We start from the raw sequence: 18801 nt of genomic DNA, 5'->3' as shown, positions 1-18801 counted from the left end.
AAGGAGTGGGAAGGGTATGATTTAACAACCCTGGATCGTTTGGTTTACCGAATGGTATGGGGTTGGAATAAGTAATCGGGTTAAGGTGGTATGAGTTTAAGGTATCATATCTGATATCATGTGTTTGGTTGAGATCTGGAATCAGTATATTCAAATTTTTAAAAAATATATATTATTAATTTATATAATTAAAAAAATTAAAAAAAATTATTATTATATATATTTGCATCATTGATTATTGTTGTATTAAAAATTAATTTTTAATTACTGAAATAGAGACAAAAAATCAAAAATGGAATTGATACCCATACCCTCCATCTCATACTCACTTTCCCCCTAAGTATCAAAAACCCATACTTTGGGGGTTTGAGGTATAGGTTTCGAGTTTTAATTTTTACAACTAAACAACAGATATGGGTTTGGAATGAACAAAACACATACCTGATTCCAGATGTCCGTAAACCAAACGACTCCTAAAAGGATTGGAGTTCTCATTCCATAGCACCAAATAACTAATCCAAACACTTGTCATGAGATTAAAGTTCCGAATCCTGTTAACCGGACTCATTAACCATGAACCAAACACCCCCAAACGTAAATCGACTAATCGAGTGCCACGTACAAGTTGCGAAGCATTTTTCATACTAGCACAGGGCATTTTTTTACCAGGTATATGTCTAGTAAATAAATTGTGTAAATCTCCTAAATTTCCCCCACGTACATATAGCTAGGGGTGCTCGGAAGACTTGAACGTCTTTGCATATAAAAGCACGAATTGCAGAAAGCCAGAAACAGACCATCATATATGTGGGTCCTGAACTGTGCATGTATACGGTGGTACATATGATTTGTGTGTGGTGTGGGCGTTTTAATACACACTCGTAATATACACTAGGGGAGAGCGTGGGTCGGTTCGGTCCGGTTTTTGGATGAAACCGGAACCGCAACCATATATCTTCGGTTTTTAAAATCGAAAATCGCAACCGCCGGTTCGGATTCGGTTTAAAAAACCTCGGTTCGGTTGTAAACGGTTCGGTTTCGGTTATAAAACCGACAAATATATAATCGAGAAAATAAATACAAAATAGGCTGATAATTGCAATACAAAAATAAATAATTTTACTTCGTAATTCAACACAAATAACAGGAGGAATGCATTTTATGTTCTAGGCATCCAGCAGAGGGAATCAAGTTAGAACTTCATAAAACATGACATAAATTAAAGGATAGTCTAGGCAACAGATTAAGGCAGACTTGCATACTGCATAGCATCAACAAGCAGAGGCCTGGAAGTATATACTAATGCAGATGTGGAGTAAATAAACTGGTTATAACAAATTTCAGTTCTTTCATAGAATCCATGATCACAACAGCAAACCAAAGATCTATTCTGTGATTGAATATCTTTGCAATTTTTAAAAATTTGTATCAATTATATATAAAATATTTATTATTTAAATTATATTTTAATAATCGGTTCGGTTCGGTTTTATCGGTTCGGTTTAGACGTATAACCGGAACCCAACCATTTAAATCGGATCGGTTTTAAATTTTTCGGTTTCGGTTTCGGTTCGGTTTTTTTCGAATCGGTTTTTCCCGGTTTCTTCCGGTTCCGGTTTTAATTCGGTTTTTTGCTCAGCCCTAATATACACCAGTAATCCTGTAATAGATGTGCAAAGCACACGTTTAAATGGTATTCACATATTGTCATACACCACTTGCCGCAAACTACCAAGTACCAACAGCCCTGCACAGGTGACAGGTCGTAAACGGGTGGTCCAAGCAATTTGTGTGGAGGACGTCCTGTACTTAGATTTTTTAATTTTTCTCGAATATCCTTGACACTCCACGCTAGTATATATGGATGTACTTGAATACTTATTTGAAGACAATATCATGTTAATATTTTAAAACTAAAATCTGATATATAAATACAAACATGCATAGATACTAGATACTAGATACTAGTTATTGATTATTTATTACATCTCTTCTAACCGGAGAGAGTTAATTGAAACTGCAATTTATAAAAACGTATAAACAGAAATCAGGATGTGAATCGAAAATGAGAATGAAAAATATGAAAATGAGTATTTTAATAAATATAGAAGTAATGATTATCTATCAAGTCACATTTCATATTGAAAAATGACTAACCCAAATACTAATTTATGTGTTTCAGATTTGATTCCTGTTAATCGAATTACAAATCATAAACGAGACGGGCCCTACGTTGCTGGGCGCTTATGTCTTAACCCTCGAACTTGTTGTGTATTCAGAAATGTACGTGTTTCATAAGTTCGTCAACAGTCGTATGAATTCCGATAGACATAACTACTTTTTGCTGGTTTACACATAAATTATGTGCCTGTGTTGGCCGGGCTGGGGTGAGCTAAAATCCAGGTGAAGAAATTATTATTATCAAAATAATTATTAGTAATGATCGACATAAATTAAAGTTTAGCCCAGATAAAACTTTGTCTAAACTTTAATTTGAGTTATTCTTTTTAGTTTAAGCTTTTCACACCGTCATGAAAAAGATTCTTAAATTCTTTTGCTTTAGATCTATCTTTATATACCTAAAGTCTTGATCTTTTCTCTATAATTTTGCCCATTAATTAAAAGAGTCAAGGGTGAAATACCATGAACAGGAGTCTTTAATCATTGACACTTGCTTAACAATCATCCAAAATATAATTAAAAAATAATTATAATATTTGGGCAAGAAATTTGACTCAATTTTAACTTACAAGTCGAAATATGAGAATTAGAAAATTCTAATTTCATCTATTTTTTTTAAATTTTGCTTTACAAAAATGTACATGATCACTTTCAAATTATTAATATTTTTTTATTATTAAAATAATAATCTATACCTAATAAATTATAAATATCAAAAAATATTATTCAAACACATAAATTATATATTATTTTGTATTTATGAATAACTTCTCACTTGTAAACAATAAACAGATCGGCAACAATTTTAACTTCAGCCAGCCCAATAATTACATTATTTCCAACATTATTAACTTATTTCTTCGCAAGCTGCAGCCTGCAGGTTTGGTTTAGTCCTCGTAGATGTATTAGATGTAAAGCACTATCCATGGATAAGGTACAAGTAAAGATCTAGACTGTGAAGAGCTGAGGTACTCATGGTAAAAAAATTCAGCAGTGCATGCATTTTCCATACAACACAAAGTGAAATTATACATACGTACTTATTTTTGTACTAAGAATACTTTTCATCTAACACTGAATTCTTGGTGACGGAGTAGTTGCAGATCATTGCTTCACGAAGATTTTGATTTAAGATCGTTCTTGAACCAGTACACACCTTTGGCCTTATCACCATCCTCTGCCTCGACGTAGAGACATTCCTTAGCCTCTCTCCACATTGCCACGTAAAACGGAGTCGGATCGTAATGATAGTAGTCCCCCAACACGGGCTTGATTGCCTCAGTTGCCTCCTCGGCATGATAATGTGGGATGCTGGAGATCAAATGGTGAAGCACGTGAGTGTCAGCTATGTGGTGGAACACTTTGTTCAGAATCCCGTAGTCTCTGTCGACTGTGGCCAGAGCTCCTCTCAGCCAGTCCCACTCGGACGAATCATAATGAGGTAAAGAAAGATGGGTGTGGTGCAGGAGAGTAATCATCACCAAGAATCCGTTGACAACATGTAGAGGAGCTCCGTAGACAAGCATCACCCATGTGAAGCCTTTTACTAAAGCAACCCTGTACACCAAATAGCATCCTGCAAGAAAACCAATATCTGACAACAAGATTTGAACTCTCTCACGATCGGAGTAGATAGGACTGTATGGGTCAAAATGGGAAGCATGTCGATCGTATGTTCGTCCAGCGATGTTTACGATTAAGTACAAAGGCCATCCTAAGGTGAGGGTGAAGGCAATGATGAAAACTCGGCCAATTGGATTGTTGAAGATATGATAGTAAGAACGGATGGTTTCTTTAAATCTAGGAATATGGTTTTCATCGCGGTCAAGAGAATTGGTGTTTGCATGGTGACGACGGTGGCTAATTTTCCAAGAGAAGTAAGGGACGAGGAGGAGAGAATGGAGGACAAAGCCAACGGTGTCGTTTAGCCAATGATAGTTGCTGAAACCATGGTGGCCGCACTCATGAGCCACGACCCAAACGGCGAACATGAAACAGCCTTGAACATAAATATAAGCAGTCCATGCAAGGTAAGACAAAGGCTTAGGGAGGAGATTGATGTAGTTTGTGGCTGCGTAGTAGAGCAGGAAACAAACGGCCAAGTCGTAAACCAGGTAGGCGAAAGATCGAATTAGCGAGCGCTCGAAACAGTGAGGTGGAATGGCTTTCTTGATGTCGGCGATAGTGAATGGTGGTTTTTCATGAGGAACTCGACGGAATATATCCTCGTTCTTCTCGGCTTGCTTCGTGTCCCCACCTGCTACCGGCATCCGACCACCTTTACCCATTGTTTAACGAGCTGCAAGCAAACACAAAATTAAAAATCCTAGCAAGCATGCTATATATGTTACTCGAACAGTAAAAATGTTGAACAAATTATTACCTGTGAAAGCTAGGTGTTTGCTTTCGGAGTTGGATGTGGTGATGTTTCTCTTGATCTCAGTGTTGTGTTTGAGAAACTAAGTGCTCGGTTATGGTTATATATATGTCACTTGCGAGATGGAGAGGCATTGCAATATACAAAGTGGGACCGAGTAGGCAGCACGCCATTCCAATATTCCAAGGCGAGTAAAACTAGTACGAGAGTCCAAGTATGCCGCCCGCCATGCACTAGTTTTAATCCCCTTTTGTTTTTCCTTGTCCTTGCTATTTTCTCACTTTAACTTGTACGTGTCTAATTAGCTCTGTTTAGTTTTTCACAAACTTCGTTTTTTGCGATTCAACTTCTCACTCAATTTGATTCCGAGTTCCTAGATTAATTTTTGTCAAATAAGTACAGCTGATGAGTGACGACGAATGATTAAAATATGCATTCATCGAAGTGTATCGCACTTCGTCTACTAATTAGGCTGTTACGAATGTGACCGACGACAGTCTGTCGATATTTAACAAGTACATAAGCGACACTTTAGTTCTCATTAGCGACACTTGTTTAAGTGACACTTAAAGCTCTAGTCTCCTTACGCGACTCTTATACAAGGACAACACCCAATCCTTTGCTTTATATGATAATGATGCAGTCGTTGTGATTCGATTCCTTCGCAAATCCATATAATCTCATCATAAAATCTTTGGCCGGTTGCTTCCATGTGCTGCTAATCAAGTGATTAGGTGCTGATGATCTACCCCCTCCCCCCCTATAGGATGCCAATAAACCAGTTCTTTATAATTTGCTTAATCTATCTAGCTAATGATACGAGTCGAAGATTTACCAAATTTTTGTTTTTTCAACATTTTTTTAATTTAATGAAATGCATGGTATTATTTTGGTTGATTTACATGAATGTTGGATTGAAGCTCAAAGAAATTATTCACCATATTTTTGAGGAAGAAGCTGTGGACTTGATGTGTGTCCATAAAAGAATTACGGAGATTGAATGTAAAATATTAGTTGAGATTATTTATCGAGTCATGTATTTAGTATTATGCGAGTGACACTTACAGCAATGTATTGTATGTCGAATTATTTCAACATGTAACCGAAATAAAAATCGATCAAAATTTGTTATCTAGGCAGTACTTTTTTCTTTTTAGACGTATATGGGGATTTAGTTGTAGGTCGAACTAGCTAGCCATTTCTAACAGTAAAACCGAAAGTATCAGTTCTTTCCCGCTTAGATTCAGATGTGCAGTAAGTTGTGCTCCTCACCGAAGTAGTGAAACACGTTTCCTCGACTCCATACACTACGAACTCGTTTTGCTGTGCAGACAGACACTGGTCGTCGGCTAGTCTTACGTTAGGCCACACACACAGTCTTCACCGAGGGAGGTATAATAATAATTAATAATATTACACGATAGATTTGGTTGGCTGTTGTTTAATTCTAACACCACTAGATTAATAATGCTTAACTTCAATGTTTAAGTGTAATAACATACCTCCATTATTCTGTAAAAAAAACATACCTCCATTACAATACTTGATTTCGGATACTCTGTTAATTAAGTCGACATAAAGGTCAAGAAGTAAGGTGTAGGTTAATAATATCTTTACGTAAAATTGTCGACTCTTTCGAAGTGTATAGAGTTACTTAAGAGCAATAAACAGAAATTTTCCACTAATTACAATACATTCAAGGGGGAGACTAGTAACTGTTCTATATTGGCGTGCTATCCTTTTAACAATTTTTGACAGTCTGTTGTCGTCGTTGTGCTAATATTAGCCAATGGCTTGATTCAAAATGAGCACGTTTAACCCGCTACCTGGCGCTCAGAACATTCAAAATAAGACACGAATTTTATAACGAAAAGCTGATAACGGGTCTCAAAAGATTCATAAATGTACCGTACATCCTTCCCATAATACATGTCTCCTTTTAAAAAAATTATGCATATTAAAAAAATATTAATTAGATAAAAATTTCTCACATGTTCTTATAATAAATGCATAAATGTAGATTTTTATTAATTGTTATACAACTTTCAAGAGTGGTAATTTTGGAATAATATCAATATTTTTGCATTAAAAATCAAAAGTGGACAAATATTATAGAACAAATTTTTTTCCAAAAGAGACATGTATTGCGGGACGGAGGAAGTATTATAATAAGGGTATACAGGATCTTTCTAAACTAACAACCACCACTTTTTATTTAGATGAAATGTTTTGATTGGCGTAGAATTTTGTGCACCGAGGGACCAACAATTATAAATGGGAGACATCTAATTGAAAAATCGTTGTTAGTGTTTGTCTACGATCACATACTAGAAAATTCGTTATAATAATTTGATAATTTTTGTAAATTAGTTGAAAATTCTTTAAATTTTCTTTCATTAATATTATAACTGCTTTCGAAATTAGTAGTTACTATAATTTTTGTATGTGTCTCATAAATATACATAAAAGAGAAGATACCGTGAATAAGTTTATTAGTAAAATTTATTATTTATATTTTTTATTAAGAGAAATATTAAATTAAATTATATTTGTTTCCCATCTTAGAATATGAATCAGAAAATTAAAATGACTACTAATTTACTAATTTGAGACCACAGGAGTTTTACAACTTCATTCACTGTACATGTTTTGATCAGTACTTATTTTAATCAATGAGTTTCTTTATTTTTGATCGCGGCAGAAACAATGTTCTAAACATGCTAGGCAGTACGCAGCCCACCGTATGAGTACTTTCAAGTGGGTTATTAATAAATTAAAATTAATTGAAAAATGAATTATATAATTTTAATTTTAAAAATAATAAATTTTGATAATTAAATTATCATGTCTATTCTTTTTATTAATAAAGTTTCTAAGTAATGAATAATATAAAATAAAATTTTAAATAAATATTTGGTGTATGTAATAAAAGAAAAACTGAATAAGCAAGTTCATACTAATATAATATTTATTTGTACAAGATTGAGATACCCAGAAGTGAATATTGTTTTATTATCTATTTAATTATTAAAATGGCTAACAATTTATTTGTTACTTCGTATATTTTCTTTTTTTATTGACCGCTTAGATTGTGTTAAGCCAATTTTAATCTGATTTTGATCATTTTTCTTACATTATCGGGTATGGACTAAATTGGAATATTTTAAAACCTGTTATCACCTGGACATAAAGTCTAAATGACCGTCTAGACTCAAGTTTACGACATTGAAAACACATAAGACATGCTTGCACAAACGAGAAAATTAAAGTCACAATATCATTTCTTTTTTCCAATTTTTTCTAATGTCCTAAAACTTTAAAAAATTTAGATGAATTTTTCATAGTAGATTATTTAACATGATAAGGAAAATTGATTTAAAAACATTTCGAATTCCGGTACTTTAACATAAAATTAGTTAGGAAGAGTCTCAGTTCAAATTCAACTACCGTGTTGAACCCTCCGCATCTAAGAAAAAGTTCCTAACATGCATACAGCATTCATAGTGGTGGCATCGTTTCGTTTCGCGTATTTTCGTATTTCGTGTAGTCAAGGTGAAATCTGTATTCGCACGTTATCAATTTCGTGTATCTAATTTGAAACTCGTATCCGATCTGAAATGTTTTGTGTATTTTCCGTGTACTTTTGATGTACATTATATATAAAAATATAATATATCTTTAATCAAAAAATAGCTTTAATATATATTTTTCTGTATGATTTTACTAAATATGAATGATATATTTATGCTCGCATACAATTATCTACAAATTTGTTAATGTATCTATAATATATATCTACATATACATATAAATATATATTTATTTAACACAATTATTTGTATAATATATTATAACATATATATAATGAAATCTATGTACAAATATATCGTGTACTTTCATGTATTTCGTGTACCCAAAATGAAAACTCATATCCGACACGAAATCTATCGTGTGTAAATTTCGTGTTTCGTATATCAAAAATTAAAACTCATATCCATTTTTTTCGTGTCGTTTCTTTTTAGCGTGTTACGTGTTAAATTGTCAGGCCTAAGCATTCTGTTACAACTTTTATTATTATTTCGATGAGTTGCTCACATAATATTCTATCCATTATAAAATAATAATTTTGTTTATATTAATTATCATGTCAATTTTCTATATAAATTGTATCTAATTTTGTGTGCGCACCACTGCACATAGATTTAATCGGCTTCAGGAAAACGATATTCGGAACGCCAATCAGTTTGTTACTGCGCAATTAGAGAAGGTAACATTTTGCAGGCTGCAGCCATGCAGTGCTGATTATATTAGATATATCGGAACACGTACAATTGATATCATATTCACAGCTACAACCTTAGTGTTCTCGAGTACGTGCTGCCGAATTATTTCATACGAAAACAACAAAGATGTCTATATTGGCTTACAAACCAAGTAACTAAATGCAGATTCAATTTATTATGCCTCTTGGTTTACTTTAAAACTTGTTTCTGTACCAGTAGACTCCCTTAGTCTCCCCTTCATCCTTCTCCACGTAAATGCATTCCTTCATTTCTCTGTACATTGCTTTAAGGATCGGAGTTCCATCATACTGATAGTACTCTCCCAATATTGGCTTCATGGCTTCTGTGGCTTCGAGTCCGTGATAATGGGGAATCATGGAGAAAATGTGGTGACAGACATGAGCATTGCATACGTTGTGGAACACCTTGTTCAGGATTCCGTAATCTCTGTCCACAGTGCAAAGAGCTCCTCTCAACCAGTCCCACTCGGTGGAGTCATAGTATGGCAGTGATGGGTGAGTGTGGTTCAATATGGTGATCAGCACAAACCAGCCGTTAACAACCAGCAATGGGCCTCCGTATACACAGAACACCCATGCAAATCCCTTGGCCAACACGAGTTGGTATAGTCCGTAAATGACAGCAAGAATGGCAATATCAGAGATAATGATTTCCTTGCGCTCACGGTCCGAGTAGAGTGGGCTGTGAGGATCGTAGTGGGAAGTCCACCTCTCGTATTTGTGTCCGGACACATTGAACATCAAGTACAATGGAAAGCCTATGAGGAGTGTGGTGAGCCACACAAGGACTCGGCCAGGTGGGTTGTTAAGCAACTTGTAATAGTTACGGATATTGGACTTGAATCTGGGGACATAAACCTCGTCATTTTCAAGGGACTGAGTGTTTGCATGGTGACGACGGTGACTAATTTTCCAGGAGAAATAGGGAACCAAAAGAGAAGAGTGGACAACGAGGCCAACAAGGTCATTGATCCAGTTGTAGTTACTGAAAGCATCGTGGTCGCACTCGTGCCCAACCACCCAAGCCCCGGTGAGGACACAGCCTTGAACGGCAATATAAGCAGCCCAAGCCACGTAATTAAGAGGGCTGGGAAGATACTGGTCAATGTAGTTGGTGGCCACATAGTAAAGAGCATAGGCCATGAGGAGATCCTGAATCAGGTATCGGAAAGAAGTCACCAGAGACTTCTCGAAGCAATGAGCTGGGATGGCTTTCTTCAAGTCTCCAATAGTGAATGGAGGCTTCTCATGAGGAGCTCGCTTAAGCGCTTCTGCTGCAGTCTTCTTCCCGCTTGGGGGATCCGACATTCGTCCACCACCACCCATTTTTTTCTTTTAAAAATGAGGGGAAGCTTGTGTTTCCCTCCTTTGTTGTTTGTAGTTTTAAGTGCAAGGAAGGATGAGAAAATGAAGCAAAGGAGTAGAGTATATATAGCTTGTACTACGCCCGCCACAAAAATTAATAAATTACACGTAAGTGAAGCATTTGTGTTACCCTGGCCGATAAATTTGAATATTCGGGGTAAGAAAATAATATGTTACGAACTCAACTAGTTTACCTTATTGGGTCACTGAAGGCGGGCGCCTTGGATTATAGTGGTGTTGTTTTCGGTAGTAGCACAAGTCTCGTAGGTCAAAACTGGCGTACAAGTTCACCAAATAAACCCATACTGTATGACTACTGTATGAGTGTACTGACTGGCACTACAATTCCATTATTGCACATGGAAGCATGAGACTGAAGACCTAATATGTTTCGGGGTACCTAAATATAATTAAATAGTTAAGATACGAGATCTTCATTCGATTAAGATATGATAAAATAAATTCTCTTATCTTTTTAGCTGATTGATTTTGTTTGATCGTTAATTCCAATGTTGGCATCCGAAAATAATATTCTTTTCTGATTCTGGTGCTTAATTTGTGAGTATAAACTAAGTAAGAACCAGTCTGGAGTAACTTGTGATTCATGAATGTGGTCACAATCTAAACATATCTTATATATTATGCCACTAGGAAAAGCAGTGTTGCTTTTTGGAAATTTCATTGTTCAGTTTAAGTAATATGGGAAATTTGATAATTTCAATAATGACAAAAAGAAACGGACAATGCTTGATATTCGAAAAATTATTTTCAAAATTCTAGTTAATTATTTTTTATTGGTTTCATCCATATTAATAATAATAATAATAATAGTAATAATAATAAGACCACCTACCCTCCTAATTAAATCGTCCAATAAAAACAGTTGTTTTCATGTTATTTGACAAAAAAATTGAGACAAAATTTGAGATATGCAAAGGTACTCAAGGAAAAATAAAAATATTTATTGAATCCCATAATTATATTTAGCATTTTTCAACAAGTGATTAAAATCATTATGACGTCGCATTATTTTTGATAAATTTTATGAGACTCGGTTGGAAACCCTACAGCATTCCTCGAACGAAAATGAAGGAAAAGAAATTAGCTTATAATATCGTGTCTATGCTTAGTTTCTAACTTTCTATGCATGAATTTAAACGTCGTTCATCATCAGTTCTGTACAATCGGCAACGGGACTGGAAAAGTGACGCGTATTGTGAAAAATAATGAGTCCATTAGCTGCACTATTACAACTGGATGGTCTCATCCATTTTCGGCAACAGATGTATATTAATGTGAAAAGAATGAAGATCATGCAGACTGTATGTAATACAACACATGTAAAGTTAAAACCCCTAATCCATTCAAATTTCGGCATATATAGTATGTAAGTGTCACATTCATAATGCATCAAGAGAATATACCCAGTATCTGTCAATAGGTAACAAAACAGGTGTTGTTTAATCAGGTAGCTAGCAAAATAAGAGTAACATCCCAGAGTGATTTTATAATTCCGCCGCTGAACTGTTTCTGATATATACCAAGAACAGATAGGAAACAAGACGATTGTGGCATTTAGGCATTGATCGGACCGATATATAATTTCATGTAAAACAATACAAAAAAGAAATATGTGTCGGCATTAGACATGGATGTCATGAAGGGGACATGTTGCAACGAAGAAGCAGCTGCTATCTGTCCGAATGAGGAGCTGCTGTGAAGTAGTTTGATGTTTACTCAGATTAGTGCAAGATTATTTTAGGTTGCTCAATTATTTTTAATTTTTTCTGATATATTTAGGTCAGTGTAACTTGCTACCAGAAAATTTACAATTTATGTAATCATAAATAATCTTTTATATTTACTATTAAAAGGTAAAACGACATGCAATCGTTTTTAGCTGCAAGATTCTCGAGCATATCGTCAAATTCGTACTTGGTGCAAGAAACAAACATATTACGTTAAAAGATGCATGAATAGACAATAGTTATCTGCTGAATAGCCGATCGAGTAGGGGGGCGTCCCGCTCCAGCTGCTGTTTAATTTGCCTGCATGTGTCGTCTTTTCTTTATATACATCAGCTTTAGCAGTATGCCAGGTTCACTATGTTTTTCTTTTACTTTGCTTTTTCAGAGGCATGGAGCTTAATACATCTTATTATCATGCACTGCACATCCAGGTCCTCATGTTTCACGATTTTCACATAACAGGAATAATTCAAGTTGAATGGGTAGTTGGCTTGCTCAACCACAAGTTTGAAAACCTTTTTTACAAATCGAATATTAATTTATTAAAAGTTTGCTTTATCAGACAAGTAACTACGATTGCTTATTATAGTATGAAAGAAAAATGATAAAAACCAAGTCGAATTAGTAATTCACCAAAATTTCATAAACAAATCATAAAGAACTGAAACCTCCTTGATGAGATAAAACGAAGTAGTATTATTTCTAATTTGATATACAGCTGGTACATCATCTTCATGGTTTACACAAAGATAAACAGACCCAAGGGTAATCTAATTTTCCATGTTCCTTTTACAAGACCAAGTTGGATAAAATTGTGAAATTTGGTCCTCAATGTAATTTGATCCTGATAGACTAGTCATCATACTTGGTCTTGTTACTGAACCAATACACACCTTTATTCTTTTCATCTTCATCAGGCACCACATAAAGACATGCTCTGATCTCCCTCCACATGGCTTTGTACCACGGCGTCGGATCATACTGATAGTAGTCCCCCAGTATCGGCTTGATGGCCTCTGTGGCCTCCATTGAATGATAGTGAGGAATCGTCGAAAGCAAATGGTGGACCACATGACTATCCGTCACATGATGAAACACATGGTTGAGGATTCCGTAGTCTCTGTCCACCGTCGAGAGAGCTCCTCTGAACCAGTCCCATTCGGATGCATCGTAGCGAGGCAACGAAGGGTGAGTGTGTTGAAAGCAGGTGACAATCACAAGGAAAGCGTTGTGAACGAGTAGAGGGATGCCGTAGGCAAGAAGAGTGTGGGAAAGACCTTTGGCGACGGTTAGAAGATAGAGCGCGTAAAGCATTGCGAGAATCCCTGCATTCGAGATCAAGATTTCGATTCGCTCACGAGCCGAATACATGGGACTGTAGGGGTAGAAATGGTTGGCGAATTTGTTGTAACCTCTTCCAGCCATGTTGAACAAAAGATAAGAAGGCCAGCCTAATGTGACTTTAAAGAGTAGCACGCCAATACGACCTGATGTACCGTAAATTCCCCAGTACCATGAATTCGGATCAGGTTTTGTTTGCGGCACATAGGCCTCTTCACGGTCAAGGTTCGACGTGTTGGCGTGGTGGCGACGGTGGGTGATTTTGAAAGAGTAGTAAGGACAGAGGATGAGAGAATGGGTGAAAAGACCTATCGCGTCGTCAACCCATTGATAGTCGCTAAAGCCATGGTGGCCACATTCGTGACCAATGACCCAAAGGCCGTACATAACACAACCTTGACAGAAACCATAAATAGGCCAGGCAAGATAGGCTAGTTTATAAGGAAGAAGATGAAAATAATTCGACGCCACAAAGTACATGGCATAATTGGCCATAAAATCGACAATAAGGTAAGCCAACGAGTGCAGAAGTGATCGTTCGAAACAGTGTGGTGGTATCGCCTTCTTCAAGTCCCTCAATGTGAAATTAGGCTTCTCATGAGGAGCTCGCGGCAGAACGTTAGTTCCCCTGACCCTCTTCACGCGACGATCGGAATCCTCAGTAGCTGCCATATTTCCACCGGCACCCATTTTTCAATAATCTGTAAACCGAACCAAAAAGAAAAATGTAAGAACACATCGTACATTAAATATGTTAACCAAATTATCAAATTTTATTGATTTCGGATCGGACTCAGGCATAATAGTGTCAAGTTATACTTACCGATTAAGATCAGATAGATGGGTAGCTCTGGTGTGGAGAATATTGTGTGTTAGTTGCTTGAGGTCACCAGGGAGCACTTGTGTGAAATAAGTTGTGTTCACTGAATTTGTGTGGTATATATGGGAAAAGGCCCGCCAGCCAAAATGATTAAACAAGTGGAATTATGTTTGAGGCCTCGTGAATATTAACAAGCATTGGAGTCCTCTGTGGCGGCTAAGTCCATCCAAGACTGCTAACCATATTGGACCTTGGTAATCTACGTCAAACCGTATTTGGGCACCATATACACTAATTTCTTCTTTACATAAAGACGAAAATACTTGGCTCTTGACAGTGGAGATACGGAGACAAACCAAGTACAATCCCACTGCCCTATATATTTTATTTGATAAAATATTTCTAAAATCACCATTAAGAAATTAAATATAGTTTATTTCATCTCATTTACATAGTATAGTGTTTAAGTTTTTAATAAATATAGTATTGTTCTTAAATCTGTAACAATGTTACTCAAGTGACATGTGATCATGAGTTATTTTCAAGTTCATTTCTATTTAAGTGCAACTAGTGTATATTTCTCATGTAATATAAACATGTGATGTTTGAAATGTCAAAATTTTAAATTTTATTTAACTTGATTCAAATTGAAAATGAGTATTTTTTAATTAGGTGGCTGCAAAAAGGTTTTCTAATAGTTAACTTTAGTTATATTTACGCTTTTCATAATTGGTATACCAAATTCTATATAAACTTTAGTTATACATTTTTTAATATCCTTTACAAAATAGTTGGGATCAATATATTACGCGTATTTTGCTTAAGAGTTGGCATGAACGAGAAGAATTATGAGCATGTTGGGCTTTGTTTTCAAGTTCAATTTTGTGCATATGTTTAGCCCAAATATATGCTTTCGATATATTCAGAAGAAAACGTTGTTCTACTTTCAACCAGGCCAGACTAGGAGGCTCATTGAAAGCTATGTTTGTTCATACAGACTATGATGGCCCGTTATTGGGCTGCGACTGACCTTCATTCAGCTTCTGAAACTACTCACTGTAAATCTATTCATCACATAAAAAAAATCACTTTATCGGAATCAAAGCATCTCCGGAAGAGTTTCTAAAAATTCAATAAAATTTACATAAATAATATTTTTTTTATATTATTTTCCTCTCACGGCCATTTTTCACGTCAATGATATCTTAGTCAGGCCGGTAATATAGATTCCGTGACCCAAATTCATATGAGATCAAGGGGCCATTTGGGTGAACATTGCTTAAAATAAATAAGTGGAGTAGAAGTTAGAAGCATGATAAGACTTATAAGTAATTAAAATGTTTGGAAAATAAGTAGAAGTCCTGAAACAAAAGCTAGCATTCCTCGCTTTTTATAAGTGCTTCTTGACTTTTTACACAAACGGTACGAATAAGTGCTTCTAACTTATAAGCCGAGAAGTCCGGCTTAAAATGGGTTGCCAAACACCCACCAAGATTGTCTCTATTCTAGAATGAAACGAGAAGAGAATAAAATAAAATAAATTAATTCTGGAGTAATTTGTTGAAATGTTTAAAACTTTCATTTTCAATTATCCCATCTTAAATTATTTAAATTAAAAATCTCATCCAAATGTTGTGAAAGGAATATCTATTACACTTACTCATATTCTCATTATAATCTCATAATTTTTTATTTCCTTATAAATTTCTTTTATAATTTTTCATTTAATTTCTGTGCTTCATTTCATATGAGTGAATGCAATCGGTAACATTATGACCTTGGGATATACTCCCTTCGTTTTGAAATAGAGGTCGCTTGACTTTTTTGCACACAATTCTAAGTGCTTTGATCGCATGCTAAAAATCATTATTTTTAAAATTTTCATTTTTCGAATAAAAATATGTAATATATATATTTATTCAGAAAAAAAAAATCAAAAATAATGATTTTAAACATGCGGTCAAAGAACTTAAAAATACGTGAAAAAATCAAGCGACCTATATTTCAAAAGACTTAAAAATACGTGAAAAAAATCAAGCGAGTTATATTTCAAAACAGAGGGAGTACGTTTCTGCAAATTATAAATAGTTTTGATTTTGTGCTTGCCTTTAAAACAAATCATCTTACAGGAGATAAAACTTAGTGAGAAAAACTCCGGGGTCAATTATCTACGCCCGCACTGCATATCACCGACTTCGATACATCGAAATTCGAAGCTGCTCCAATCAAAGTAGTTCAGCAGAAACATGTTCAGTTTTTTACAAAAATAACGTAAAATAAGAAATTTCCGCTTCGTCAAGTGTGTGTTTATGAGAAACTAAATTTTCTATATTTTACTCATTTTATTTAATATAAATTATATATATATATATATATATATGAGATTTTGTTATTATTAAAAAATAAAAATTAATTAAAATAAATTAAATTTAGGGTTCAAACATGTGTGATGAACACAAACTAGAATCTCGATAAACTTTAGGGCTTTATCTTACCAATTCCCGAGAGATAGCTCCAAAATCTTTCAGATAACAAGATGCCACCTAGTGCACACGCGTCAACAGCAGAAGCATCATTACACGCCTCTTCTTTTCTCATTTGATACGTGTCACCAAGCAACCGCCCTTACCCTTCTCTATATAATCCCGCCAGCTCTCCTTCATTTCTCTCATCTCAAAACAATCAAACAAATATCAAATATCAAATATCGAATATATCATCACAGTTTCTACGAGTTAAGTTGCGAGTTTTTAACACAGAAAGATGCAGAGTGCAAAGAACGCAGCCGCATCGGCAAAGGAATCAGCAGCCAACATGGCTGCCACTGCCAAGTCTGGAATGGAAAAGACCAAAGCCACTCTTCAAGAAAAGGTCACATATATTATTCACTTTAAATTTAAATTATTATAATACGTTTTAAATTTCTTGATATTAATAAATGTTGTGTTACAGGGTGAAAGAATGACTGCACATGATCCATTGGAGAAGGACATGGCCACACAGAAGAAAGAAGAGAGGATCAACCAGGCAGAGTGGAACAAGCAGGAAGCCAAGGAACTCAACGCCGCAAACAAACAAGCCACTGCGGCCACTGGAACCGGGACGGGAGCTCATTCCTATTCGACTACTGGTGTGACTGGGCAGCCCGCGGGCACCCATCAGATGTCTGCGGTGCCCGGGCACGGAACCGGGCAGCCGGCTGGACAGACGGTTCAGGGGGTGGTTGGTTCTCATCCGATTGGAAACCGCACTGGAACCAACACGGGGACGGGCCACACCACTGTGGGGCATAACACTCGTGCTGGTGGCGGTGCCGCTGATTATGGCACCGGAGGCGCTTTTCGTTAATTTGCTGTTATGTATTTGGATGTGTTAGTAGTGTACTTTACACTTGTGCGCATACAGTTGTGTTGGTTTTTATTCCTACCTTGATGTGTGGGAAGTTTGTTTTATGTTTTACTTGGATGCTGGACTTGCACCTTTTTATGATTTGCAAGTTCTAAGCTTGATCTTGTATGTTCAAGGTTTTCAATAAAAGGTTTATGGAGTATATTACAGATTGTGTACCTGAAGTTTGTCATATATTCAATGTGTGTACCTGCAGTTTTGTATATAGCAAAGTGTGTGTACAAAGTTTGAGATAGCATACGATACATGTACTACCGTTACTTTTGTGACAGTGCCGTAATTAACGGAGGCAAGGGTGGGCTGTGAAAGGCTTTACAAGAGTAAAGGCTACAGAAGTACGTCCGGTTTCTAAAAAATAAAGTTTCACGATAGAGATTGCTTTCATGCTTGTATAATATTTCGAATATTGAAAACAATCTTATAATTTAATACAATTAAATTTTAAAATTAAAATTTTTATTTACATAATTTAATAAGACTATTTTGTTAAAAATATATTCATAGACTTATAATAGAATAAATTAGAAGTATTAGAAATTTTTGCATAATTATAAATAATAATAATGTGGTTCTTAATATTCTAACATAAATTTATTTGGATATATAATGTGAGATTTACTAATATCTTTGTTTATATTATTAATTTATATTATACTAGATTTTAAAAAAAATTAAATTTTACGACTAGATGTTCAATCTTTTCTCTTTTTTTCTGTGAAATATCATAAATACTATATGTTAAATTGTTTATTAAAATCAAAATAAGAATATTGAATACAGAACGTGAAACATCCGCATCCCATTTTGTATTATTGAATCAGAATAATTATTCATAATATAATTAGTCAATGGGAATAATACTCACATTTAAACTATAATTTTAGAGTATTATTCATGATATTTTAATTTAATCATAAATAACATCATTGATTACAAAAATTTATATATAATTTATCGTTTATAAATAATTTTGAACATGATTATAAATTAATTATTAACCTTCTTCAATTTTACCAATCATTAATTAACATCATTGTTATAATTACTAGTTACACTATAAAATATGATGTCGTATAATTTACAAAAATAATTATTTACACGATTTTCAGGTTGTCGGATATTTATGTAATTTTAAATAATTCGACGTCAAAACTTCGCCTTACTCCATCCAATTTTTACAAATAACAATTTATCGTTCTTTTATACAAAGTGTTATGGTATTTGTTATAGAAGTTTCGCCTTTTTTCCTGTTTTTTTT

At 34.9% G+C, this 18801-nt stretch overlaps 4 protein-coding genes across 4 annotated transcripts; 1 reads left to right on the top strand and 3 right to left on the bottom strand.

Annotated features, from left to right (window-relative positions):
* Positions 1 to 3156: 3156 nt before the first annotated feature.
* Positions 3157 to 4742, bottom strand: LOC108219326 (delta(12)-fatty-acid desaturase FAD2). The gene is made up of 2 exons (XM_017392709.2): positions 4565 to 4742; positions 3157 to 4480 (listed from the first exon to the last, which is right to left on the bottom strand). Exon 2 carries the CDS (start codon positions 4467 to 4469, stop codon positions 3294 to 3296), a length of 1176 nt encoding a protein of 391 aa, XP_017248198.1. The 5' UTR covers positions 4470 to 4480; positions 4565 to 4742; the 3' UTR covers positions 3157 to 3293.
* A 4074-nt stretch (positions 4743 to 8816) lies between these two features.
* On the bottom strand, positions 8817 to 10278 carry LOC108218743 (delta(12) fatty acid desaturase FAD2). Its single transcript, XM_017391831.2, has one exon. It carries the CDS (start codon positions 10185 to 10187, stop codon positions 9036 to 9038), a length of 1152 nt encoding a protein of 383 aa, XP_017247320.1. The 5' UTR covers positions 10188 to 10278; the 3' UTR covers positions 8817 to 9035.
* Positions 10279 to 12650: 2372 nt separating this feature from the next.
* On the bottom strand, positions 12651 to 14276 carry LOC108218742 (delta(12)-fatty-acid desaturase FAD2). The gene is made up of 2 exons (XM_017391829.2): positions 14139 to 14276; positions 12651 to 14016 (listed from the first exon to the last, which is right to left on the bottom strand). The coding sequence occupies exon 2, from the start codon at positions 14003 to 14005 to the stop codon at positions 12827 to 12829; it is 1179 nt and encodes a 392-aa protein (XP_017247318.1). The 5' UTR covers positions 14006 to 14016; positions 14139 to 14276; the 3' UTR covers positions 12651 to 12826.
* Positions 14277 to 16812: 2536 nt separating this feature from the next.
* Positions 16813 to 17701, top strand: LOC108217892 (11 kDa late embryogenesis abundant protein). Its single transcript, XM_017390796.2, has 2 exons — positions 16813 to 17006; positions 17088 to 17701. The coding sequence occupies exons 1-2, from the start codon at positions 16899 to 16901 to the stop codon at positions 17481 to 17483; spliced, it is 504 nt and encodes a 167-aa protein (XP_017246285.1). The 5' UTR covers positions 16813 to 16898; the 3' UTR covers positions 17484 to 17701.
* Positions 17702 to 18801: the final 1100 nt, after the last annotated feature.

Source organism: Daucus carota, chromosome 4 (assembly GCF_001625215.2).
Source record: "Daucus carota subsp. sativus chromosome 4, DH1 v3.0, whole genome shotgun sequence".
In the NCBI taxonomy this organism is placed as follows: Eukaryota; Viridiplantae; Streptophyta; class Magnoliopsida; order Apiales; family Apiaceae; genus Daucus; species Daucus carota.
Note: the sequence above shows the minus strand (reverse complement) of the source record. Positions and strands in the feature narration are given on the sequence as shown.